Here is a 27313-nt window from a genome sequence, read left to right as displayed (position 1 = left end):
CAGATAGGGTTTGAGCCACCCTGCTGGCTTCATTTTAATTTAATCACCTCTTTAAACACCCGATCTCCAAATAAATTCACATTCCAAGGTACTGAGGCTTAAGACTTATAAATGCAAATATTGAGGGGAACACGATTTAGTCCTTACCAGTACCGTATCCATATTGTAATACACGTTATATACATACCCACATTTTTTTCTTTTTTCAATTTTTATTTTATTATTTGAGAGTAGAGATAGAATGAGCAAGAGCACTCCCTGCACCTCAACCTAGTGTTTCACCTGCAAGTTGCCACAATGTTCAGGACTGAGGCAGCCAAAATCAGGAACAAGAAACTCAATCCAAGTCTCCCATGTGAGTAGCAGGAACCCAATTATTTGAGCCATCACCACTGCCTCTCGAGGTCTGCATTAACTGGAAGCTAGAATTCAGATCCAGAGCCAGCATTCCAACATTGGAGAAGTGTGCCCTAACTGCTAGGCTAAACTCTTACCTCCATCCATAATTTTTATAAATAGGTACATTCCATTGAGTTTGTCATGAAAGAGAAAACTTCATGACATTTTACTAAGTTACCGTTTTGTAGATGTGGAAAGAATTTCAGTGCATCCGTTTCAGAGAGAGTGAAGATTTTAGCCACAACCAGTAGCTGTCATGTGCGTACCACGGAGAGAGCCAGTGACAGGCTGCCCCACAGGGAAGTGTCTCTTGCTGTGAAAGCATTGATGTCAGGCTGTCAGCTCTGCAGCAGAGGAGACTGCTTGTATTATGGAACTGTGCCTTCCTGCTACCTGCAGGGCGCTTACGATGGTCTATAATGATAAATGATGTCTGTGAAACGATAAATTTTAATTGCCTTATTTGTTAAAATAAAAATGTTGGCAGCCCTATTTCCCAGGTTTGTGAGAGCCAGCTGGTTTCCAGAAAACATTCTCCAGAGACTGGAGCCTGATAAATGAGATAGAGATACTTCCTCTTTCTCACTGGGAAGCCACTAGCTTTAAATGCAGTCCATGAGAAGGACCTGAAAGCTTTAGAGTGATACATTGTGGTGGAATGATGTGGGTTAATGACAGGGACAACAGAAGGGGATGCTCAAAACAAGGAGAATCTGGGAAGCTGCTGGTGTGTTTCCAGTCCGGGCATGGTGCAGTCTCACCTCTGGAAACGACTCTCCCTGGGGTGCAGAAGCATGGTTCTCCATAGCCTGGATGGAGTATTTCTTCTGATGGAGAAGGAAGTCCCAGGGGAATCTTACAAGGAACAAAGTTGAACCCTGGAAGGTTGCCTGGGGAGGAAGGGCTTACAAGGATGGTGTCTGGCTGTCTCAGCACCATCTTTCATCCCCTTAGGTCCTCGTCCTCTTTTGCTATAAAGAGCTCTCAGTTACCCTTGTGCCAGGTGTAGCAATTAGAAAGTGCTGTTTTTATTATTTAGGTTTTTAAAAAGATTTTATTTGAGAAGTGGAGTTACAGAGAGAAAGGTCTTCCATCTGCTGGTTCACTCCCCAAATGGTTGCAGTGGCTGGAGCTGGGCCGATCCAAAGCCAGGAGCTTCTTCCAGGTCTCCCACATGGGTGCAGGGACCCAAGCACTTGGGCCATCTGCTGCTGTTTTCCCAGGCCATTAGCAGGGAGTTGGATCAGAAGAGGAGCAGCTGGGACATGAACTGGCACCCATATGGATGATGGCATCACAAGCGGAGGCTTAGCCCACCACACCAAAGTGCCACCCCCTTTTATTATTTAGTTTTATGTGTTAATTTTTAGAACTTTATTTTAGTAAAATATTCATAATATGAAATTGACTTTTAGTTTACAACTCAGGGGCATGAAGGATAGCACATTGTTGTGAAACCATAATAGTTATTCCTCTTCATTGTCCCAAGCTATAACCCTGTACCTGTCAATACTAACTTCCTGTCGCTAGCCCTTAGCTACTGGTAACTGCAGTTATACTTTCTGCCTCTAAGAATTTGATTATTCTCCTGTATAAGCAGAACTGTGCAATGTTTGTCCCTCTGTACCTAGTATTTCACTTGGTATAATGTCTTCGAAGTTTTTCCATGTTAAAGCATGTTTCAGAATTTCATTCCTTTTCAAGACTAATATTCCATTGTATGTATATATCACATTTTGTTGATCTGTTCATCCCTCAGTGGATGTGTGAGTTGTTCCTTTCTTCTGGCTATTGTAAATCATGCTGCTGTGAACCCAGGTGTACAAATACCTATTCAAGTTCTCACTTTCAGTTCTCTTGCATATGTATAAAGAAGTGAATTTGCTGTATCTGATGGTCATTTTTTAAAATTTATTTATTTGAAAGGTAGAGCTACCAAGATAAAGAGGGAGGGAATGATAGAGTGAGATGTTCTGTCTGCTGGTTCACTCCCCAAAAGGCCAGGGATGGGCCAGGCCAAAACCAGCAGCCTAGAATTCCATCCTGATCTCCCATGTGGAGATATTCTGCTGCTTCCTCGGACACATTAGCAGGAAACTAGATGAAAAGTGGAGCAGCGGGGACTTCAACAGGTGCTGATATGGGACGTTGGTGCCATATGCATAGCAGCTTAACCTGCTGTAGCACAACACAAGCCCCCTCCATGGTAATTGTATGTTTAAATTTTTGAGGAACTGCTACACTCTTCAGCAGTGGCTGTACCATTTTACATTCTCACCAGCCTCTCTGCATCTTTTTCCAATGCTTGTTTTTATACTGAAAAATGTGTTCTTTTCGTAACTGCCATCCTATTGGTATGAAGTGATATCTTATTGTGAAGCATTGCTTTTCCATAGTTGGTTCTTGGATTTGACTGTAGTATTTTTTTTCATTTTGTAATTTTTATTTAATGAATGCATTTTTACATAAATACAACTTTAGGAATACAGTGGTTCTTTCCCCCATACACCCCCCCCGTCCCATCCCACCTCCCATTCCCTCTCCCATCTCCTTCTTTATTATTACTTTTAGTATGACTTTATGTTGACTGTAGTAATTTTAAACACTTTTATTAAAGGCTCAGGAATAGAGGAAAAGTAAGTCAGCATTCATTGGAAGCCAAGAAACTTGACTGTAATAGAGAGGTCAACTTGGGATTCCCCTGGTGTCCTCTGCTTGCCTGCAGGTTTTTGAAGTAAAGATCAACAATGCAGGGACCAGAGTCAGGAGTCAGATCTATGACTTTTCACCATGGGATGGGCCTTTGTGGTGGTAACACACTTTGTGGGGTGGTTACCACTTTGTGGTGGTAACAGGGTGTCATCACTGGGATACGAGACAAGCATGTTAACACTCTGACACATGCCGTGGGTGTAGGAGTAGGTCCTGTAAATTACATTACACAGCTCTCTTGCCCTGATTCCACGTTCACCAGATGGAATCTTCTCATCTTCAGTTTTGTTTCCCAGCCTGTGTAGAACATGAGCTCTGATCTGCTTGGCCATTTTCTTCCTTATTGTAATTCAAGAAATGGGTGTTGTCGTTGTAAATCTTCTCCCATACTTGATCAGTGTGACTCAGTCTGTAAGGGCTTCTCGCCCCTGGAAGACAAAGTCCAGCTCTCTGAAGCTACAGAGCTGGGGATTTAGCTGTAGTCATGTCCCACCTGGCTGGGCTAGTGTGTCTGTACCCCTCATCTCCTCTTCCCCCCATGCTTCTAGGGCCATGTTGGCTATGATCCAGGCTTTGTTTGCAGTGTCAGAGCACTCAGACTCTTGTAATAAAAGACGTTCCACTTGGCAGTTTATAAACATGGGAATGTGTTGCACATAGTTCTGGAGACTGCAAAGTCTGAGATCAAGGCATCAGCAAATTTGGTGTCTGATAAGTGCTCTCTGCTCACATAGGAAGTGCCTTGTTGCCGTGTCCTCACATGGTGGAAGGGAGTGAGGAACCTCACCTGTTTCATAAGGGCATTAATCGCATTCAGGAGGCTTGAGCCTGAGCCTTCATGACCTCATCACCTGCCAAGGCCCTCATCTGTTGATACCATCACGTTGCGTATTAGTTTCCAACACATGAATTGAGGAACAGCATGTGGACATGCAGGAGGTGGCCCCCACACTGATGGTGCTTCCAGAAAGAGGCCAGAGGAAAGAGAAGGCCATGCGAGGACTGGCCTGTGCGGTCTGATAGCCTTTACCATATTGTTCTGGAAAGATCTGGGACTGTCTCCAAAAATGTCTCTAAAGGCCCAAAGGCAATCATTGTATTCCTAGCCCAATGTTTAGGCAGTTAACATTTTCTGGACTCTGCTAGGGAGTACACCGGGCCAGGGAACATTAACTAGATGTCCTGGGCATAACTGGAAGAGGCGGATCTGTGAATCCAAACTGCTTGCTTATTTCCTTTGAGGCACCAGCTGGTGAAGAAAGGCCACCCACTTGTTCATTAAGCAAGTGTTCCTTTCAGGTGAAAGCCGATTATCTGTGTAAAACCCTGAGACCCATTTCTGGCCTTGGAAGCATTCTTCTGTTACACTGATTCTGCTTTTATGATAGAGGAAGTCACTGGGCTTTGGAATACTTGTTCATATCTTGCTCCTAGAAACGAGTTGCTGCTGTACAGGAGAGAGGCGGGGATAGACAGGAAGATGATACACCCTGCATTTAACTCTCAGCTGTCAGTCACCATGTGTTGTTGAAATCTGCTGGGCAACTTTTGTATGTTTTCTAGGAAACACCAGGGAATAGCATAAAACTTGGAAAGAAATTTGGGAAGCACGCTTATATTGAGAAGGGGAGAAGGGAGGAGGAACCCAGTTAGTGTGTGTGTGTGTGTGTGTGTGTGTGTGTATGTGTGTATGTCAGAGAGAGAGAAAGACCCTGAATTTTGTGGCCCGAGTTCCAGGCTTCAAAGGTAACAGTCACACTCAAGTCAAAGAATAATAGTCTGGAAAAGATTCTAAAGTCCCAGAAGAAATCTTAGGATTTCTATCATCAAAGGAGAGAAAAATTCATATCCTGTGAAAAAGTTATTGATTCCAAATGATTACAAAGTGTTTAAAAAAAAACCTAAATTTGATTGGAGGGTGTCTGATCATTGTGAGTCCTTATGTAACCAACCAGGATAACTTAGTTCATAAACTAACTGAAAGGCTGAGGAATAGAGTCTTGTACCGACTCACTGAAACGCATCAGTCACAGGGGCTGAGCCTCTGTCACAGGCCGCCCGACTGATGCAAATAAGGCAGAAAGCCCAGGTGTACCCAGCTCAGCTGTCCCTGTATCACCTTCCGTTTCCTGCCCATGAGTGCTGCCACCCAGAACCGGTCCTGGTTCTGAAGGCTGCCTGATTCATGAACCTTCCTTTGTTCAATTAAACTCAAATTTAACTTGACTAGGGTTTTTCCTTTTAACAAGGGAATCAGCAGACTTGGGAATTAAAGTGGTAAGTGCGAACAGAAAATGATGGTTCACAAGGAACTTATAAACAGAAGGAATAAACGAGAATAGAATGGTCAGCATTTCTTGGGCACTGCTCTGAGCATCCTCCAGCTCACGCACACACAGCGCAGGCAGCCTGGTGCCAGGGCTTACTCACTGAGTACCGAGGCTGTGGCAGCTCTCAGTCGAGAGGGTCTCTGGTATTCCCTGGGTGGAGACACCCACCCAGACACTGGCAGTTCTGAGTTACATACCAGATTGTCCCTCTGAGCAGTGACGGGTTAACTTCTACAGCTGTGACTCTGAAGCTCCGACTTTAGGCTCTCAGCCACTGAAGTGCAGCATGGCAGGACTTTGTTTTTGGTGTCTTGGGTCTCTTTACTGGAAGAGAGAGACAGGGTGTTAAGTCAGGAGGTGACTTCTCTGTGCTGTGGGACAGCTGTTATTGCTGGAAATAAGAGGGAGGGGGAGGTTAGAACAGGTAACAACAAAGACCTTTCTGTCCAGATTAGAAGAGGTTGGTGGTCCTCGGTGGTATGCCTGCTTTGGGAGTTTTGGAACTGAAGAGAAATGATGTAGGAATGGACCTATTCTGAATGGACCATTAGGTCTCCCTGTACAAGCTGGTCACCATGGGTGTTTGAATTGGTTGCACTGGCTGGCAGCTTCTCAGAGCATTTCCGGCTGTGCCATCAGATAAGTGCATGTGTGTGTTCGTGTGTGTGCTTGTTTTTCAGAGTGTCTGGGCACCGTTTACATCTCTCCACTTAATGTGCTTGTTGCATGCCAGGATTGGCAGTCACTTGAAAATCTCATCCACCCTTTCCCATGGAAATAAAGGTTGTCCAGCTCCAAGGGCACAGCCCCTTTGGCATGCGTGCCATTGTCAGCCACCAAGGATGTTGGTGAAGAACCTTGTTTGTCTTTATGGGAAGTTCCTTGTCCTAGCACATCTCCCCCATAGGAGAGTGCAGAGAATTGCTTGATTTGTCTTGAAGAAGGAAAGGGAGTGTGCAGGAATGATAACGGGAACCTGCACTGCAGGAGCAAAGATTGGAAAGACAAGAGACGATAGAACACGTTGACAGTGTGGGTGAGGAGAAGGGGTGGTGGCTTAGCAAAAGGTGTCTGCGGCTTGCTGATCAGGCTCTCTGCTTGGGTTTAGTTTTTCCTGTATCATGTTCTCCCTACCCCCTGTAGCTTGTCCTGGCCCTCACTACCCTGTGCCTACATTGGGTATGGCTTTAAGGTACAGTGGCAATTTTCATTATTTTGTTGGCAACAGAGCTTTCAGCTGCTCAAAAGAGCAATTTTTCTCTGCTGCTCTAGGAAGCTTGTTGAGGATATGCTTCTTGTTAAACAAGTGACTCTCAACAGCGCAAACACGGGGAAGAAAAACGCATTAAGAAAATCTTGGCGAGGGCAAGAGTGGGGCTCAGGAACAGCAGAAGCCCAGAGGGCAGCTGCCCCCGCGAGCCTGCTGCTTCATGTCTGTTGTGATCAGGAGACAGCAGCTGCCAGCTGTTCGGCACTCAGTGAGTAAGCCCTGGCACCAGGCTGCCCGCGCTGTGTGTGCGTGAGCTGGAGGATGCTCATTGTGCTGAGAGAAGCGGACTCGGGGGGCTGCTACCCAGACACGCTGGCGGTTTGCGAATGATGAACAGGTGTAGCTTACATTTCAGCAAAGCTCAGAGGGACAACCTCGGGCTTCAGTAATGGGCATGAGACAACATCTTTCCTTACCACAGCCTGCTGTTTATGCCTTGTGTCTACACTGATGAGTTCGAGGTGTGGATGCAGAAAATTGTGACTTGTGGACTCTTTTCAGGGCCCTGGGTGAGTGCTTTAAAGGAGAGGCCAGAGATTTGGTCCTCCAAGCCTACCTCCTTAATATTTTGTAATTTTTTTGTAGAGCTCTTTCATGTCCCCAGTTAAATTTATCCCAAGGTATTTAAATATTTTAAAGTTATTATAAATGGTACTGATATTACAAGTGATTTCTTAGATTTTTATGTTGGAGTTTATATCTTGTAACTTTGCCATATTCTCTTATGAGTGTCAATAGTCTCTTAGTGGAGTCTTTGGCTATAGGATCATATCATCTGCAAAAAGGGATAATTTGACTTCCACCTTTCCCATGGTATCCCTTTGATTTCTTTTCCTTGCCTAATGTCTTTGGATAAAACTTCTAGAACTATATTGAATAATGATAGTGAAAATAAGCATCCTTCTCTGGTTCTGTGTCTTAGTGAAAGTGCATTCAATATGATGTTGGCTGTGGGTTTGTTATACATTGCCTTGATTGCTTTTAGGTATATTCCTTCTATATCCTTAAGTTATTTATTATGAAAGGATGTTGTATTTTATCAAATGCATCCTCTGCATCTATTGAGATAATCATATGGTTTTTATTCTTCATATGTTAAGGTGATATGAAATATTTATTGATTTGTGTATATTGAATCATCCCTAGGATAAATCCCACTTGGTCCAGGTGGATTATCTTTTTTATATGTTATTGGATTTGATTAGCTAGTGTCTTATTGAGGATTTTTGCATCTGTGTTCATCAGAGATATTGGTCTGTAGTTCTCCTTCTTTGTTGTATCTTTTTCTGGTTTTGGAATTAAGATGATGCCATCCTCAAAGACTTTGGGATGATTCCCTCTCTTTCAATTGTATTGGGTAGTTTAAGAAACATTGGGATTACTTCTTTAAAGCTTGATAGAATTCAGCAGTGAAGCCATTGAGTCCTGGGCTTTTCTTTGTTGAGAGTGTCTTTATTACAGATTCAATTTCTATCTTGGTTACTGGTATATTTCGGTTTTCTATGTCTGTGACTCAATCTTGGAAGATTTTATGTGTCCAAAATCTATCATTTCTTTTAGATTTTCCAATTGTTGGCATATAGCTGTTGGTAAAAATTCCTGATGATTCTTTTTATTCCTCTCATATCTGTTACAACATTTTCTGTAACGTTTTCATCTCTGATTTTGTATTTTTGCATCATCAGCTCCCTACCCCCTTTTTGGGTTAGTTAGGCCAGTGGTTTATCAGATTTTTTTTTAAAGGCCCTTCATTTTCACTGAACTTTTGTATCATTTTTTAAATTTCAATTTTGTTCTCTATTTTTTATTGTTTCTTTCCTCCCACACATTTTGTACGTGACTTCTTCTTGTTTTTCTAGGTCCTTGAGATGCATTGTTAGATCATTTATTTAATGCCTTTCCAACTTCTTGATGTAAACACTCATTGCTGTAAAATTTCCTCTAACACTGCTTTTGCCATATCCCATGAGTGTTGAATAGTTGTGTTGTCATCTTGATTCATTTCTAGGACTTCTTAAATCTTCCTTTTGATTCCTTCTGTGATCTGCTGTTTATTCAGGAGCATGTCCTTTAGTTTCCATGTGTTTATACATTTTCTAGTTTCTTAAGTTGTTCATTTCCAATTTCATTCCATTGTGGTCATAAAAGATTTGTGGTATGATTTCATATTTTTTAGTTTATTAAGGATTTTTAAAAAATATTTATTTTTTTTAACTTTTATTTAATGAATATAAATTTCCAAAGTACAGCTTATGGATTACAATGGCTTCCCCCCATAACTACCCTCCCACCCGCAGCCCTCCCCTTTCACACTCCCCCTCCCCTTCCATTCACATCAAGATTCATTTTCAATTATCTTTGTATACAGAAGATCAGTTTAGCATGTATTAAGTAAAGATTTCAACAGTTTGCACCCACATAGAAACACAAAATGAAAAATACTGTTTGAGTACTAGTTATAGCATTAAATCACAATGTACAGCACATTAAGGACAGAGATCCTACATGAGGAGTAAGTGCACAGTGACTCCTGTTGTTGACTTAACAAATTGACACTCTTGTTTATGGCCTCAGTAATCACCCTAGGCTCTTGTCATGAGTTGCCAAGGCTATGGAAGCCTTTTGAGTTCACCGACTCTGATCATATTTAGACAAGGCCATGGTCAAAGTGGAAGTTATCTCCTCCCTTCAGAGAAAGGTACCTCCTTCTCTGGTGACCTGTTCTTTCCACTGGGATCTCACTCACGGAGATCTTTCATTTAGGTTTTTTTTTTTTTTTTTCCAGGGTGTCTCGGCTTTCCATGCCTGAAAAACTCTCATGGGCTTTTCAGCCAGATCCGCATGCCTTAAGGGCTGATTCTGAGGCCAGAGTGCTGTTTAGGACATCTGCAATTCTATGAGTCTGCTGTGTATCTCGCTTCCCATGTTGGATCATTCTCTCCCTTTTTGATTCTATCAGTTAGTATTTTCAGACACTAGTCTTGTTTAAGTGATCCCTTTGGTTCTTAGTCCTATCATTATGATCAATTGTGAACAGAAATTGATCACTTGGACTAGTGAGATGGCATTGGTACATGCCACCTTGATGGGATTGAATTGGAATCCCCTGGTATGTTTCTAACTCTATCGTTTGGGGCAAGTCAGCTTGAGCATGTCCCAAATTGCACATTTCTTCCCTCTCTTATTCCCACTCTTATATTTAACAGCAATCACTTTTCAGTTAAGTTTCAACACTTAAGAATAACTGTGTATTGATTACAGTTTTCAACCAAAAGTAATAAGTAGAACAAACAAACAAAAATACTAAGAGGGATAACGTATTAAGTTGTTCAATAACAGTCAGGGCAAGAGCTGATCAAGTCACTGTTTATCATAGTGTTCATTTCATTTTAACAGGTTTCCTTTTTGGTGCTTGGTTAGTTGTCACCGATCAGGGAGAACATATGATATTTGTCCCTTTGGGACTGGCTTAATTCACTCAGCATGATGTTTTCCAGATTCCTCCATCTTGTTGCAAATGACCGGGTTTCATTGTTTTTGACTGCTGTATAGTATTCTATAGAGTACGTGTCCCATAATTTCTTTATCCAGAATACTGTTGATGGGCATTTGGGTTGGTTCGAGGTCTTAGCTATTGTGAATTGAGCTGCAATAAACATTAAGGTGCAGACAGCTTTTTTTGTTTGCCAATTTCATTTCCTTTGGGTAAATTCCAAGGAGTGGGATGGCTGGGTTGAATGGTAGGGTTATATTCAGGTTTCTGAGGAATCTCCAAACTGACTTCCATAGTGGCTTAACCAGTTTGCATTCCCACCAACAGTGGGTTAGTGTCCCTTTTTCCCCACATCCTCGCCAGCATCTGTTTTTTGTAGATTTCTGTATGTGAGCCATTCTAACCTGGGTGAGGTGAAACCTCACTGTTGTTTTGATTTGCATTTCCCTGATTGCTAGCGATCTTGAACATTTTTTCTTGTGCCTTTGGCCATGTGGATTTCCTCTTTTGAAAAATGTCTATTGAGGTCCTTGGCCCATCTTTAAGTGGGTCGTTTATTTGAAAGGCAGAATTAGAGAGTGAGAGAGGCAGAGAGAGAGAGAGAGAGAGAGAGGTCTTCCATTCGCTGGTTTGTTCACTCCCTGAATGGTAACAATGGCTGTAGCTGGGTTGATCCAAAGGCAGGAGTCGGGAGCTTCTTCTGGGTCTCCCACATGGGTGCAGGATCACCCACACATGTTAGCAAGGAGCTGGTTTGGAAGTGGAGCAACTGGGACTGAAACTGCTGCCTGTATGGGATTCAGGCATTGCAGGCTGTGGCTTTACCCATTATGCCACAGCTCTGGCCCCAAGTCTTATTTTATGGCCTAGCAAATGATCTATCTTACAGAAAGTTCCATGTGCTGATGAAAAGAATGAATATTTTTCAGCTCTAAGTATTAATTAGATCCATTTGGTCAGTAGTTCAAATTAACTCTGCTGCTTCTTTATTGATATTTTATACAGTTGATCTATCCATTGATGAAAGGGAGGTGTTGAAGTCCTCCATTATTATTGTGTTGAAGCATATGTCTCCCTTTAAATCCAATAACATTTGTTTTAGATAGCCAGGTGCCTTTCACTGAGTGCATACACATTTACTGTGGTAATATCTTACTATTGAATTGGTCCCTTAACCATTACATAACGCCTCCCTTTGTGTTCTTTTTACCAGTTTTTGTGTTAAAGTCTATTTTGTCTGATATTTTAATGACTACTCCTGCCCATTTTTTATTTCTGTTTGCATGGAATATCTTTTTCCATCCTTTCACTTTCGTTCTGTGTGTATCTGTGTTGGTGAGGTATGTTTCTTATAGTCAGCAAATAGATGGGTTATATTTTTAGTCCATTAGGCCATTCTGTATCTTTTAATTAGATAATTCAGTCCATTAACATTCAAGGTTATTATTGAAAAACCATGACTTGGCCTTGCCATTTTTACATAAATATTCATATTGTTTGTTTTGCATCTCTTCTGTACTCTTGTTAGGAGGTTTCCTGCTTTCACATTCTTTCATGATGTTGGTCTTTCTCTATTTCTGTGTGTGGTATATCTTAAGTACCATTTGTAAGACTGTCCTTCATTTATAAATGAACTTTTCACTGGGTACAGTATTCTGGGTTTACATACAGACTTTTTTGTTTTAGGGCTTAGACTGTATCTCTCCATTCTCTCATAACCTGTAGGTTTCTGGTGAGAAACCTGCTGTAAATCTAATTGGAGTTTCTTTAAAAGTATCTGATGGCTCTCTCTCTCATATACTTTAGTGTCTTTTCTTTATGTTTTATTTTTGAAAGTTTGACTATAATGTGTTGTGGTGAAGATATTTTCTGATACTGTCTATTTGGGGTTCTTTGCACTTTCTGTACTTGGATGTCCATATCTTTCACTGTTTCTTTTTAATCTGAGAGTCTCAGGTAATATTTTAGACTTTTGAGGCTGTATCATCTCTGTTGTAAACCATTAAATTCTGCTGTTGTAAAGCTAAACAATACTTGGAAAATACAAAAGTAAGTAGGAGGCTGTGTTCCAATAAAATTTTATTTATGGACACTGGACTCTCATATTTGAATTTCATGGAATATTCTTATGTTGTGAAATACTATTATCCTTTTGATTATTTTCAAGCATTTTTAAATGTGACGTTGGCTGCCACATACAGGTGATCACCACAGTATGATGATTTTCAGAGTAATGTGACCAGGGAGAGAGTAGCTCTGGGGTTTGCAGGTGCTACTTAGAGAATAAACAGCACTCCACTATTTTCTTCTCTGGTTTATGTGTTTTTCATTATTTTTCTGTTCTAGGTAAAGCCTCGTCCTTCCCTCTAGTCTGCTTATTACATTGGCTGTGGTGTTGATTTCTAATAAAAATAACATCAAACCAGACTTCATCTTATTTTCCTTAGAAAAAAAAATGGAGAGTAAGATAACTTTATTTTTGGGTTGATGGAATAACACAAATCCCATGATTTAAGTATTCATCATTATAACTTTTAAGCAATCTAAATGAATGACTTTGAGGTATTTGTATTATAATCTTATTCATTTGTCTAAAGCACTTAGATTGATGAAGCGCATGGTGAATTTGGTAGGAACTGGCTGACCCAGGAATAGGTAGTATCTGAACAAATCAAGACTTTTATCTCCCAGACCAGCATTTCTCAGCTAATCATCATCATCATCAGGGTGGCTACTGTTTATTGATCAGAACTTGGGTCTTGACTATTCACTGTTCATGTACAATTACATTTAGTCTTCATAGCACCTTCATGAAGTAGGCATCATTGCTATATTTATTTTTCTAGTAGGAAAACTGGAACTTCGGTCATTTATGTTTCATGATTCCATGGCAGAGGTTGGTCAACATTTTCTATAAGAGACAAGAAAGTAAATATTTTAGACTTTTGAGGCTATACCATCTCTGTTGTAAACCATTAAATTCTGCTGTTATAAAGCTAAACAGTCCTTTGAAAGTACAAAATAAGTAGGCTGTGTTCCAGTAAAAGTTTATTTATGGACCCTGGACTCTCATATTTGAATTTCTTGGAATAGTTTTATGTTGTTTTTGATTGTTTTCAATCATTTTAAAATGTAGAAACATTGTTCCCTTGCAGGCCGCATAAGGACACTGGAGGTGGCAAACAAATCTGATCTCCATGATGGGAGTAGGCAAGGAAAGAGAGTTGGGAAGAACACATGCTGGGAGGGCAGCCTGTATGTGGGGCTGAGGACACAATGCATGCATTCCAGTTTGAGGAGGCTCAAAATAAGGGGAGATAGTGATGGCCCTAGTTATGACCTTGTAAGACTAGGATTCGGACGGTGCCGCAGCTCAATAGGCTAATCCTCCGCCTGTGGCGCCAGCACACCCGGTTCTAGTCCTGGTCGGGGTGCTGGATTCTGTCCTGGTTGCTTTTCTTCCGGGCCAGCTCTGTGCTAAGGCCCGGGAGTGCAGTGGAGGATGGCCCAAGTCCTTGGGCCCTGCACCCGCATGGGAGACCAGGAGAAGCACCTGGCTCCTGGCTTCGGATCAGTGCAGTGTGCCAACCACAGCATGCCGTCTGAAGCAGCCATTCCAGGGTGAACCAACGAAAAAAAAAAAAAAAGGAAGACCTTTCTCTCTGTCACTCTCTCACAGTCCACTCTATCTGTCAAAAAAAAAAAAAAAAAAAAAAAGACTGTAGGATTTTGGACTGTGGCCTGATAGCAGTGGAAATCCATGTACAGTATTAAGCAGAAAAGTGACAAGCACAATTTGTCTTTGTAAAAGATCACTGGTTGATTAATACAGGATGGATTGCAGGGGTCAGTAAGGGTAGAAGTAGAAGATCCAGTTAGGAGGCCAGAGAAGTGGGCTTAGGAGCAATGATGGTATCCATGGGTGACTGCGGCGAGAACCATTTCATGACAACAGTTTTTCAGGTCATCATGAAGATCAGTTTTGCAGATGAGGAAAATGTGGCTGGGAGAGATTAAGTGTCTTGCCTGGGGTCAGCGCTGTGACTTAGTGGATTGAGCTGCCAGCATTGCTGGCATCCCATAGGGGTGCTGGTTCGAGTGCCAGCTGCTCCACTTCTGATCCAGCTCCCTATTAATGGCCTAGGAAAGCAGCGGAAGATGGCCCAACTCCTTGGGCCCCTGAATTCACATGGGAGACCCAGAAGAAGCTCCTGGCTCCTGGCTCCTGGCTGGCTTTGGATCAGCCCAGCTCTGGCCCTTGTGGCCATTTTGGGAGGGAACCAGAAGATGGAAAAATATCTCTCTCTCTGCCTCTCTGTAACTGCCTTTCAAATAAATAAATAAATCTTAAAAAAAATTGTCTTGCCTGGTGACATAACTATTAGAGATAACATAAAGGTTAAGACTCGGTCTTCTGACTTCAAGTTCAGTGCCTTTTCCTCTGTAGTGTGAAATTCTTTACGTTTGCAGATAGCAATTATGTTTATGCTAATGCATGAACCCTGCCTCTGAGGAGCTACTCCGTTCTTGTTCTTTCTCTCACAATTCTTTTCTTCTGGAGCAAGTGCTTATAAATGAGGACAGTGCCTCTTGGGCTGGGGTTGTTAATTTTCATTTCCTGGAGAGATTCATTTCATCGTTGAGAGAAATAGCCTCTTGTTCAAATAATAAAAAGGCCAAAGATGATATTGTGGTAATGATTCGATGTTATTTTTGTGCTGGTGTGGGACTGGTAGCTGAATGCTTACGAGGAGGAAAGGTCAGACTTTCTTAGAATCTCTGCAGCTTTCTCTCCCAAGTGAGAAATGGCGCATTCTCTCCTCCTCTTGGAGAAATCATGTGTCTGGCTCGGCCCTCAGTCATTCAGCAGCTCTGAGACGGGCCTGCATCCACGGGCTGGGGCTTGTGCTGCGGCAGCCGTGAGGGTGGCTCTGCCCGTAGTGCAGGAGGAGAAGCGGACTTCAGAAAGGAGGCAGAATCTTGGTTTCGGCTGGCATCTCATTCAGATTTTGCTTTCTATTACTATTTGTCAGTTTCTTCCCTTCTCCCTCCCTGGCGTGCGTCTTAGGCATCTCTGCCCACACCATGGTGCACAGTACATTGCAAACAGTTAGTAATACAGATTACATTACTTGTCATTTTGGGCGTCCATGCTGTACAGTGAAAGACTTCCCCAAAAGTCAGAATTTTCTAGTCTAAAATCCCTCCCTCCTCTGTCTTTCAGGTATATGTAAATAGATAAATAGATATATTTTTCTAAAAAAAAAAAAAAAAAACCCACAAAAGGATAGACATTGTGACACAGTAGGTGAAACTGTAGCTTGGGACACTGCATCCTATATCAGAGTGCTTCTGATCCAGCTTCCTGCTAATGTGTTTGGGAGATAGCAAATGATGGTTCAAGTTCTTCCGTCCCTGCCACTCATATGGGAGACCTGGATCAAGTTATGGTTTCCTGGCTTTAGCCTACCTGAGGCCTGGCTGTTATGAACATTTGGGGGAGGTAGGTAAAGATTCTTTCTGTTTCTCCTTCCAACCTCCCTCCCTCCCTTTTAAATAGATGAAAATCAGTAAGTAAGTCTTTTATAAAAGTAATAATCACAGTTAACAAAGAAAAAACTTGGGAAATCCTGAAAATGTGACAAATTTCAAGAGCAAGCAATGGGCCACATTCAGATGTCTATTGAAGGTCTCCCATTGCACAACTTTGGTCACCAGTTTTTCCCCACTGCAGTTCATTAGACTTAGATTACATGTCTTCATGTTGCAAAGTAGGCACTTAATAGACATATAGAGACCTACTTTATTTCTGAGACTGATTTTTTTAATTCTCTGCAATAAATAAAATTATTTACATTTGGAGATATAGGCCCGTCAGGCCAAAGTTGTAAGTACAGGGGTTGTGAAACACTCTCTCCTTTTCCTCATTTTCTTCATCAGCTTTGAACACTGGTTAAATGCTAGGCATCGAGTTAAGGTCACACACGAAGTCATATATGATGTCTGATATCAAATATATTTCAGTCTAGTGGAGAGATAAAAGGAAATCATAACCACTTGGAGTGGGCAGCCAATGAGAACCTCACCCTGACTTAGCAGGCAGGCCCTCCCTGAGGCCTGTGCCACTGAACTCCTGAATGTTGTCAAGAGTAATTCAGATAACTGTGCAGTTATGGATGAATGAACGGGTTTTGCAGTTGCCTTTCTCCATTTGTGCAGGGTGGAGATGTCTGCCCAGAAGTTAATTTCTAACAGGACCTCCCAGCAAGCTGCATCCAACTCTGATTACACCTGGGAATATGAGTATTATGAGATTGGACCAGTTTCCTTTGAAGGACTGAAGGCTCACAAATGTAAGTGCTATAGAGTTCTTCATTGTAAGCATAATATGTATTTGATTTAATCTGTGAAAATCTCAGTGGCTACGTCTAAACATCCTGTCTTATGACTCTGTCCTCTACCTCCAAAACCCCACAAAACAACCTCTGCATCCATAGGCTGATTTCCCAGGATCATATTACGAAGGGCCCCTGATGATTCTAATTAACAAAGGATGTAAAAGATTCCCTTAATGGGGTAATGTGCATCACCATCAGCCGTAGATTGAGGTGTTTTTCAAAGCAACAACCATTCCAGCTCCCCCAGACGGTGGATGTTTGAACTCTTAAAGCATATGTACAAAAATAGAATCTGGAACCACTATTTGAAGAGCTGTTTTGTAACACATAGTCGACAGCATCCTTTCAACCAGATTGGTTTTCCAGAGCTGTGGCAATGAGTCTGTGTGTGTGCACACTATTGGACGAGAATAGCCTGCGATCATTCCTAACTCCGTGTTAACGGCATGAATTGTGTTTCATGTTATTAGAGTGATCAGTGATCCAGCACAGAACAAGGAACTGTTCAGCTCTGTTGATAACTGAACACTGAGTGGTCACCATGAATCATCTTTGTTTTATTAAGTAGAGCTGGCATCGGAGACAATCTCCTCCCAGATCCTGTCTTGATTACCCTGCAAGTCTGAGGGGTGTTCAAAAAAAAAAAAATGCATATTACGAAAAATGGTTCATGATTTCAAAACTTTTTGTACCAAAACAAACTTACCTTTTAATTCCATTGTTCTCCACAAGCTTTTTACACTCTTCTGGTCTGCCTGAGGTGTTCGTTTCACATTGAACACGTGCAACACTGGACACTGAGACAGAGTGGTGGGACCCTTAGGAAATGAGGGAGCCTGGAGTCTGAGACACAAGTGGGGCGAAGGAAAGGTGTTCACTCCTCTGGCTGCCCCCCCTCTGACCTGCCTTGGCATTCTCAGTCTCTTGCACCCACCTGCTGTTGTCCTCTGCAAGGAGGACTTTCTATTTTTGTTTCTTAAACAAAACTCACATACCCTTCCCACCAGAAGCAATTAGCAATAAGTAAGTGATTTTATTCATTCTTTATTGATGTCTATTCAATGTTTTATAGGAAGAAAGCACATGAATCCCTTAGGATGGGCGTCATTGATTATTCGATGGAAGGCTGTTGCAGGCTGAGTGCGAATTCACCCTTCCTAATTTGCCTAAATGCCTTCATCTGATGTTTTGCTGGGATAATCTTTAGGTCAGGACCCTTGCTGGTCATGAATTATGATGGAAATCAAAATGACTGGGTGGATTTCTATCTATTTCCCTGTAACATGGGCTGTACTTCAGCTTTATTTGTGTGTCCATTCACTCCTATCTCTCTTTCTCAGTTTAAGGGACACAGAAGACAAGCCTGTTGCTTTAGTTTTGATTGGAACCTTTCTGGAGACAACAGAGGGAAATCTGTTCTTTTTAAAAATATTTAAGGATTTATTTATTTAATTGAAAGAGTTACAGAGAGAGAGGGAGAGGAGATAGAGTGAAAGAGAGAGAGATATCTTCCATCCACTAGTTTGTTCCCCAGATGGCTGTAACAGGGCTGGTCCTGGGCCAGGAGCCAGGATTTTCATCCAGGTCTCCCACTTGGGTGGCAGGGGCCCAAGTACTTAAGCCATCTTCTGCTGCTTTTCTCAAGCCATTGGATGCATCAAAGACGGCAGCTTAACCTGCTACCTCCTCTTTTTTAAATTTGTAAAAAATTTATTTATTTGAAAGGCAGTGAAGCACACAGAGAAAGAGACAGACAGACGCACATACATACAAAGAGTGATCTCCCCATCTCTGGTTCACCTCCCAGATGCCCACAACCACTGGGATTGGACCAAGCTCCTGGAACTTAGTCCAGATCTCTCACATAGGTTACAGGGACCCAAGTACTTGAGTTGTCACCTGCTGTCTCCCAGGGTGCACATTAGCAGAAAGCTGGTGTGGAGAGTGGAGCCTGAAGTTGAACCCAGGCACTACAATGTGGGATGCTGGCATCCTAAGCAGTGGCTTAACCATGGCACTGATTACATGCTCCTGAGGAAAACCTTTTTTCGAGCCTATTATATTCTAGGAATAATTTCAGTTGGGAAAAAAAAATCCTGCAAAGTGTGGGCAGAGATGTGACACATTATTGTACTGACTATATCATTAGTAAGGACTGCTTTTGTTTTAACATTCACATCATGAAAAACAAAACTGCCCAAGTGAGCACATCTCGTTCTGATGTAAGAGATCTAAATGAGGTAGAGAACTGTAGCTTCAGGAGTCTGTTAATAAATGAGACGCTCAGAGCAGAGCAGAACAGAAAACAAACAAACAAAACCCCTGATACTCCGGCAAATGAAAAGATTACATTGACTTTTTCATGTGTGTACCAGTACAGTCTCTTCCATTGTAAAATGCTGCGATTCTGACCTTCAAGTGTGACTCCTTATTCTGTTAAGAAAAATGCAAATCCAGTTATGTTCAGATTCCAAAGAATAGAAGCGGGACATTTCAAGAGGAAGCATTTAATGAAGGTAGGAATGACCCTAACAGTTATTTTAATTTGCTTTACTTGTAATGGATCATACTGGGCAATAGTAACTACATCCTTAGACTAATTTTCTCTGCCTGCTGAAATTAATATATCTACCTCCAGGCATAGGCATTGAGCAGAGTGTTTAAGACACTGCTTGGGAAACCTGCATTCCGTATCAGAGTGCCTGGGTTCGAGTCTTAGCTCTACTTCTGATTGTAGGCTCCTGCTGCTGTGCAGTCTGAGTCCGCCAGTGATGGCGTAATTAGTAGTACTCATGTGAGAGAACCAGATTAAGTTCCAGGCTGTCTGCTTTGGCCTGGCCCAGCCCTGGCTGTTGTGGGCATTTGGGGAGTGAACCAGCAGATGAAAATCATCTCTTTCTTTCTCTGTGCCTTTAAGTAATATGAAAATAATTTAAGAAATGATTCTCCCCTTCAAAGCATCTTTCATCTATGAAACAGTCTCCAATGTCATTGTGAATTCTCCTTTAGCCTCAGTTGTGAATCTGGTATTAAACATTATGATGCATCAGAAATGGACATACTTGTGATATACATTTGGCAGCAGCATAGTGAAGTTTCATTCATTTTTCCAACATATGAGAGTACCCCATAAAGGTTGTGGAAAATGGAATTAAAAGATAAGCTTATTTTGGTGCAGAAATTTTTTTAAATTAATGCATGTTTTTTCATAATGCACATTTCTATGAGTTTTTTGAAGACTCCTTTTATTTATTGAACACCTGTAATGAAGAACACATCACCTCTCAGCCTCTTGGCTAAGATCAAATGTCATGAAGAACACTACTCTAAGCACTGGATATACAACAGTGAACTAAACAGACAAAAATATATTTTCTTATAGAACTTGTATCCTAGTGGGAGAGACAGACAAGAAATAAACCCAATTAGAAGATGATTTAAAAGTGTCAAAGCAAGTGGGGAATGAGGTTATGGGATGTAGAGGTGAAAGAATAGGTAAAGTGGCCGTGGAGCACCTTACTGAGGAGGAGGAATTTAAGCAAAGACCTGAAGAAGTGAGGTATTAAATTATAATATTTCTGGGGGAAGAACATTCCAGAAAAGTCTCCACGGTAAGAGTGAACTTGAACCTGCAAGGAACCAGAAGGAGGCCCACATGGTGCTAGGTGGAAAGGGGCAGAGCAGCACGAGACAAGGTTATAGGTACAGATCAGAGCATGGAAGGCCTTTGAGGCCATGCCAGGGACTTTCTTTACTCCAAGAAGTCATTTGAAGGTTTGGAGCAGAGAAGTGACATCTGGCTTAGGTCTCAGTAAGATGACTCTGCAGCTGGGTGATGAAAGGAAAGAGATCAGAAGTAGAGACCAGCAAGGAAGCTAGTGCCTTGGTCCAGGAAGCTGACAATGGCAGCTTGGACCAGGGTGAGAGCAGTAGAGTGGTGAGAAGTGCCTAAGTTCTGGGTATTTTGAAAGATAGGTCTGACGAGATTTGTCAATGAATTGGCACTGAGGTATAAGGGAAAGAGAAGCACCGAGGATGGTTTGCAGGTCTGTGACCTGGCAGAATGGAATTCCCATTATCCAAGATGAGGGAGAGAATGGGAAAAGTGGGTTCAGAGAGGAACCCCAGGATCCCCCATTTTGGACATGTTCAACTGAGACACTAATTAGACGCCTAAGATAACATGGCAGAGGGAGGTGTGGGGGGAAGGTGTAAGTTTAAGAGTCGTCAGCATGCGAATGGTATCCAGAGCCAAGATACGGGACAAGTGAGTATAGGCAGGAAGCTGGAGAGGTCCGGGCGCTGAGCCTTGGGGTGCACTCACATTTAGAAGGTGGAGGCCTGAGAAGGAGGTGGTGAGGAGCCTGAGAGGATGGACAGAAAGCTAGGGGGGAAACACGGCAGCCGGGAGCTGTGGTTTCCGGGAAGTAAAGGAAGTAAGCGGGTTTCACGTTATGAGCTAAAGGCAGCTTTAACTCACTGGCTGTGACCACTGGATTTACAGTGTAAATGATTACATGATTCATTCTGAGCAGGTGGAGGGAGAGAGAGTGGAATGAGTGGTTGCTTTGGTCCATCCCTAGAGTGGAAATAGGATGCATGGAAAACAGGATCATGTCGGCTCTCACCTCTCTTATTTTGTTCCCTTCATTAAAGGTCAGGTTTAGTTGGTGCGTGATTTCTGGAAGTTACCTGTTAATAAAAATCATTTCAGGAGGCAGAGTTCTGTTCAAGAGGAACGTGGATAAGCAGCGCTACGGAAAGCCTTCTGCCATGGGAAAAACTGATGCCATATTGTCAAGGAAGTACTTGGAAATGTTATGGGATCATGAGGATTCTCAAATTCTAACCACAGCCCTCCTCCTCTCTGCTCTGCCCCTGTCCCCTCCGTGACTTATCTAAGGACTGTGACCTTCCCATGTTCATTGCCGGTTTTTGATCATCTCCCTGGGGAAGAAGAGAGTCGACCAGACCAAATTAAAGGGCCTCCCTTCTCCACTCTACCCACCTGTTGGCTAGGGAAGTGGAGGACTGATGGGGTGAGCCCACCTTAGCAATGTGAAAGCTAGCCTCATAACACCCTCTTAGCAAACAGCTCTGAGAAATATCAGTTATTGTGATTCTATTAAATTCCGAATCAAGGACTTCCATGTAGCATTGGCATGTCATTTCAAAATTTGTTTTTGTCATGCAGGCAGCAGATAAAGTATAATATGCGGAAATGTTATTTATTTGTACAGTGTTTCTTCACAGTCCGTGCCCAGATAATTGAGATTTCATTGTTCTATCTTGGTTGCACTTGAATACCTGTGTTTTTAGTACTTGTCCTTAGGTCTTTCTTTATGCCTCGTTTCCACTGTATTAAAAGGAAGAGTCTACAATTGTGGTTTCTTTGTCAGTTATGGTTAAGATCTAGGAAAGATGCATTGGTTTTGCATCTTAAGAGCTGAATAAACATTCCTATCCTCTAGGCAATAGTATGCCTAGGATACATGTATGAATTATGCAGAGTACATTGCTCAGCTGAATGTTTCACTTTAGGAAAAGTGCTGGGTATACATAATTTAATTAGAATAATGCTTTGCATTTAAATAAATGTGCAAGCTCTATTTTTTTTTTAAATTGCTAATCATCCTGACTGTATTCTTACTGAACTTCTTAGTATATACAACAGAAAATATAGAATGATTTAACTCTGTTGTCCCCCGGATTTGAGACCCTCCTGGGGATGTCCCAGGTTCTGTAAACAATTTACTCTAATCCCTGTCCCAGAAACACATACACATGCTCCTTGACTGATGATCATAAGTTGAAATCTTGTAAATCCAAAAATTATTTAACAGTTTGACCTGCACAATGTCCTAGGGAGTGCTAGTCATTTACACTGATGATTGTGAGGTTGACTGTGAGCTGCAAGTGACTGCCATTGTCCACAGTCAAGACAGAGTATCCAATAGTTTAGCGCTCTCTAGCCCAGGAAAAGGTCAACTTCAAAGTATGGTTTCTGTAGAACGTGTCTCACTTTCACACCATTGTCAGTCATCAAATGATAAGCCAAATCATTGGTAAGTGTGGGACCATCTGTCCTTGTGACTGTTACACAGATAGGACAAAGGAAGGGCCGATTTACAGACAGAAGCCCGGATAAAATGTCATGAGGTCAAAGGAGAGGGAGCACATCAGTGAGGGAAGTTAGTGCAGGCCTTGTGAAGGAGATGGGGTCATGGACAGACTTGGGAGGCTGGAGAGCCTTTCATTCGCTCTTAGATGAGGAAGGTTGTGAGTGTGGGTATGAGGAAGCTGTGGCTCAGAGCTCATGTCAACACAGGGCCACAGACGTGTCCTCGGGTCTGATTGGAAACACATGGGTTTAAAGTATGGGTAACCACAAGAAGAGGGTGCTGAGTTGAATGATAATAGGCAGCACCTATGTGGTCCCTTCTCAGACATTGTATAAAGTGCTCCTCATATGGAAACTCTTAGTCTGAAAAGTAATCAGGTCTATGTTTGTTGACGATTCTTTCATAAAAGAGCAGGACCATCAGAGCTGCGATTAAGCTGGTGTTACAGAGATGAAGCACAGGGAAAGGGAGAATGGCAGGGATGCTCTGAGGTCTTCTGTGTGTTCTTTGCAAGAACTAAATTAATCAATTATGAACATAAAGTGCAAAATTGGATGGATTGGGATCGGAATTGATTTCAAACTTCATGGAGCAGTCTGCAAACACTTGTCTTTTCTACCTCAGGAGAGTGAAGTAGAACCTGGAGGGCCCAGGTGGCCTGCCTTCTCTCCTGGCCTCCTTCACTGAGCTATGGAAACTGAGTCCCTATTGTCTAAGTCTCTTTGTGCTACTACCTGAGAGACCTGGAGACCACATGACTCCTCCTCCATTTCATTCCCTACATCTTATCAGTCTTCAGCTGAGTAGGGACCAAGCAGATTGCTAACTTCTCATATTTCACATGCCAGCTCCTCTCCAGAAAGCTCAGATTCTTTTGTGTTCAACTGTTCAACTGTGCAATACTAACCCCTGGACTACCTGTCTTGCAGATTCCATTGTGATTGGATTCTGGGTTGGTCTTGCGGTCTTCGTGATCTTTATGTTTTTTGTGCTGACCTTGCTGACCAAGACGGGAGCTCCACACCAAGAGTAAGTCTAGGCTGTTCTCAAATGTCCATTGTGCAGCCCAGGGAACTAAAGAAATAGACACTGGGACTTAGGGCTGAGGTTGCCACTAGTAGACGGAGAGGAGGTTGGTTACGAATTTGCTAACTGACCCAGGTCTCATGGGTTCCCATGTTCCTCCCAGTCCCCTTCCCCTCATTTCTGAGGCTTATTTTCAAGTAGAATCTTGGGACATTCAGAGTTTCTTACTCCTTTCCTACAGTTTCAGTGAATTCAGTTTCGATTTTATATTGAAATGCTTATTAACTAGTATGTATTTTCTCTGAGTAGGATTTATATGAATAAAATTAAAAATAGCGGTAAAAGTGATGGCAAAATTAAGATGAAAACTGGCTTTAAAAATATTCTAAGGACTGTAGAAGTAATTGTTACTAAATAAATAAAATAAATGAAATAATTACTGACAGTAATCACTGAGTTCAACACTGAGTTTCCTTGTAACTAGGATAAAAGAGAAAACACTGTAGATTAAATAATTCATATAGCAGGTTAGGTTTTGGGTTCTACTTACATAACTTTAGTTTTGGGATTTGGGTTCAAGAAGGAAAGTATTAGTTGGATTTATAAAAGGTGCTTAAAGAACATTGAGTAACACCAGAAAATATTTGTTTAGTTATGGTTTATAAAAACAAGTAACTTAGAGGGTTTTTTTTTTATTATTCAAAAGGGGGGTGGGTAGATAATGTTTGTTGAAGACCTTATTATCCAATCCCAGAAGGCAACAGACTGTGCTGAAATCTGTAATTGAAAGAGCTTCTGATGAAGAGACTATTGACAAGTGTGGACAAGGAGAAGGACCACCACACAGCAAGATGCAGGACCCCAGGGCTAGCAACACCAAAGGGCAGTTACCACTGCATCTCAGGGGTCGAGGTAGGGTGGCAAGCACAGCTGGATTCCAGGAGTGAGCTGAGAGAAGCGGTGACCATGGGTTGAGAGATACACCTCACTCTACTTCCTCCTCTTCTCTCATTCTTGCTCCCCGTTGGCTGGACACAGCCAGCAGCTGGAAGCTCCATTGAAGGCCAGACCTGAACCAAGGAGGGTTGTTGAGAAGGTTGCGAGAGTAAATGGAAGGAATGTCACACAAATCCTAACATGTTTGCAATCAGCATTTCATTGACTTCTCACAGGCTGGCAGCGACATTCTTTCATTAGCATCTCATCACATAGTCCCTAGTGTCTGTTGCTCATTCTTCAGGCTGCACTTGAGCATAAGAAATGCCTGGGCAAAGGCAACCATTCTTCCTACCACTCACTTATTTCCAGGTATCAAGGACTGGCAAAAAATTAAGTGCAAGCATTTTAAATGAAAGGGAAATACTATCTTATTGAAGCACACAGAGACACGTGGCTAAGAATCTCTTTAAAAACCATTAAAAATACTTCATGTCTCCCCTTTTCCCTCTCCGTGTTCTCATAAACATGTGCACATGTCTTTGCTTCCATTATATTGCTTCAGGGAATTCGAAACCACAGTGTGGGTTGCCAGAATAGTAAGAAAAACTGAGAACAAACTCAGATGAGGGACATGCCTCACAGACTGCTCAGTAATAATACCGTACTATCTCCCTTTTCTTGGCAGGAGGGGTGGATTTTTGCTAGTTTATTGAGGTGAATTTGTGTGATATAGGAGGCAGGTGATTTTATGGATAGAAGCATCCTAGTACAAAATAGAACGTGACTTCCTGTGTTGATTAATTTTTGTCCCAGCATGGCTGCCATTGTACCCAGATGTTTGCTCAAACAATATTCTAGATGTTTCTGTGAAGGAGTTTGTTGTTGTTGTTGTTGTTGTTAGATGAGGCTAACATTTAAGTCAGTATGTTATCATAATGTGTGTTGGCCTTATCCAATCAGTTGAAGGCATTAACAGGAAAAGACGACTTCCCCAAACAAAAGGGAATTCTGCTGGTAGGCAGCCTTTGGTCTCCAACTACAGCTCTTCCCTGGTCCCTGCCTGCTTGCCTTCCCTACAAGATTTGGACTTGCCAGTCTCCACAGTTGCATGGTTAATTCCTTAAAATAAATCTCTCTCTTTACACACACACACACACACACACACACACCATTCTCTGGAGAATGCTGACTGATCTGCTTCTGCAGGATGTCCCTGAGAACAGCTGAGATTTTCTAGTCTTCCCATCGGCAGCTCACTTGTAGCACGAGATGGTCTCTCTTGTTGACTGCAGCTCAGAATAATGCCCAGTTCTAGAACAGGCGTCATTGTGCCACTTTCTAACAAGGTTAAGCAGAAACTCTAACCTTTTTTGCTTTTAATAAAATAAAGGATCATCCCTCAGGGCCACACTTGAAAGGCATCTGTGCTCAGGCTGAGGCAGTATAAGACATGGCATTTGGTTACAGTCTGTTGTAATAGAAAACTTAAAGAATCAGACATGTGGAAAAACCCTTAAGTGAATCCATTAAAAAAGGCTTTTAGAGTGAGCAAACTTGACATTTATTTGGCAGGAATTTTCATCTAAAATAGATATTTTTTCCATGTAGCCCACTTTCATAAAAATAACCACCAATTTTAAGCTTGTCTTTGATAATTAGGAGCTGGCGGGGGGCGGAGGAAGGGGTGATATGTCATTCAGAGTAATGATAATAGTAGCCAGGTTTTTTGCATGTTTATTGTATGCCAGCATTTACTTATCACTTTGTAAGTGCACACATAATTTCACTAAGTCCTCACAGGAGGATGAATTAAGTTCTATAAGTGTTCCCTCTTTACATGAGAAAAATGAGGATAATCATATGTCTAAGACCTCATGGTTTAAAAATAAGCAGCAGAGCCAGGCCTCAAACTCAGACCCTGAAGTTCCTGCCACTCATGACTATGGTACGGTCTCTCAGGTGGATATTTCCAGTCTCCTCCTGGTGAACAAGAGGTGTTAGACAGCAGATCGATTCGTTTCCTTCTGTCGCACAGTGGACCAAGCCCAGGCTCTGGGTCCCAAAAGCCAGGTGAGCTGCCTGAGACGTGGGGCCTCCTTTGTAACCTCTGTATGCATGGCGCTCCCCACATATATAAAGGAAAGAACACTGTCCCCTAGGGTTATGATAAAGATGAAGGGGGAAGTCACAGCCTGTGGGGCTGCTGGCTTACGCTGGGCTCCCAGGGCCCCTCAGCAAAGGTCCATCACTTGAGTGAGTTGAAGAGCTTGGGTGCAGAGCAGGAGGGAGATGGAGAGGAGCCCACCCTCCCACGGGACGCCAGGTCTTGACCATTCCCCATGAAACAACACTGGTACAAGCATCACCTCATTCTGCCTGAACTTCAGCTTGGCCTTTAAACAGAGGGATGAACTGAGGAAGACGTTTACATGGAGAACCCTAGGTGTGGGCTAAAAGGACTGGCATGTCTTAATTTTGACTGCTTTATGTGTCAGGCTCTCTGAGCGATCTTTCACAGAGGCCAGATACTCCCTCAAGTAGATGTGAGGCAGCCTCTTTTTGGAACACATCACTCCAACACTCTGGATAAGGTAGCTGGTCAAGGCTGGAAGCTCAAATGGACT

The 27313-nt window shown here is 42.3% G+C and overlaps 1 protein-coding gene across 4 annotated transcripts in view; it reads left to right on the top strand.

The window, feature by feature from the left end:
• The window catches only part of MRAP2 (melanocortin 2 receptor accessory protein 2), a 48693-nt gene that overhangs the window by 7985 nt on the left and 13395 nt on the right, over positions 1–27313 (top strand). Inside the window, exons 3-4 of one of the 4 annotated variants that reach the window (XM_051854516.2) lie at positions 16424–16557; positions 23654–23753. The exons of 1 other annotated variant lie outside the window; for it this stretch is intronic. In XM_051854516.2, coding sequence (XP_051710476.1) covers positions 16424–16557; positions 23654–23753 — 234 coding nt within the window. Of the gene's footprint in view, positions 1–16423; positions 16558–23653; positions 23754–27313 lie in introns of those variants that run through there. 2 more of the 4 variants (XM_070073826.1, XM_051854517.2) reach the window with 2 other exon arrangements.

The sequence above is a fragment of the Oryctolagus cuniculus genome, chromosome 5, assembly GCF_964237555.1.
Source record: "Oryctolagus cuniculus chromosome 5, mOryCun1.1, whole genome shotgun sequence".
NCBI classification, from domain to species: Eukaryota; Metazoa; Chordata; class Mammalia; order Lagomorpha; family Leporidae; genus Oryctolagus; species Oryctolagus cuniculus.
The sequence above is the reverse complement of the archived record's forward strand: the minus strand, read 5'-3'. Positions and strand labels throughout refer to the sequence as shown.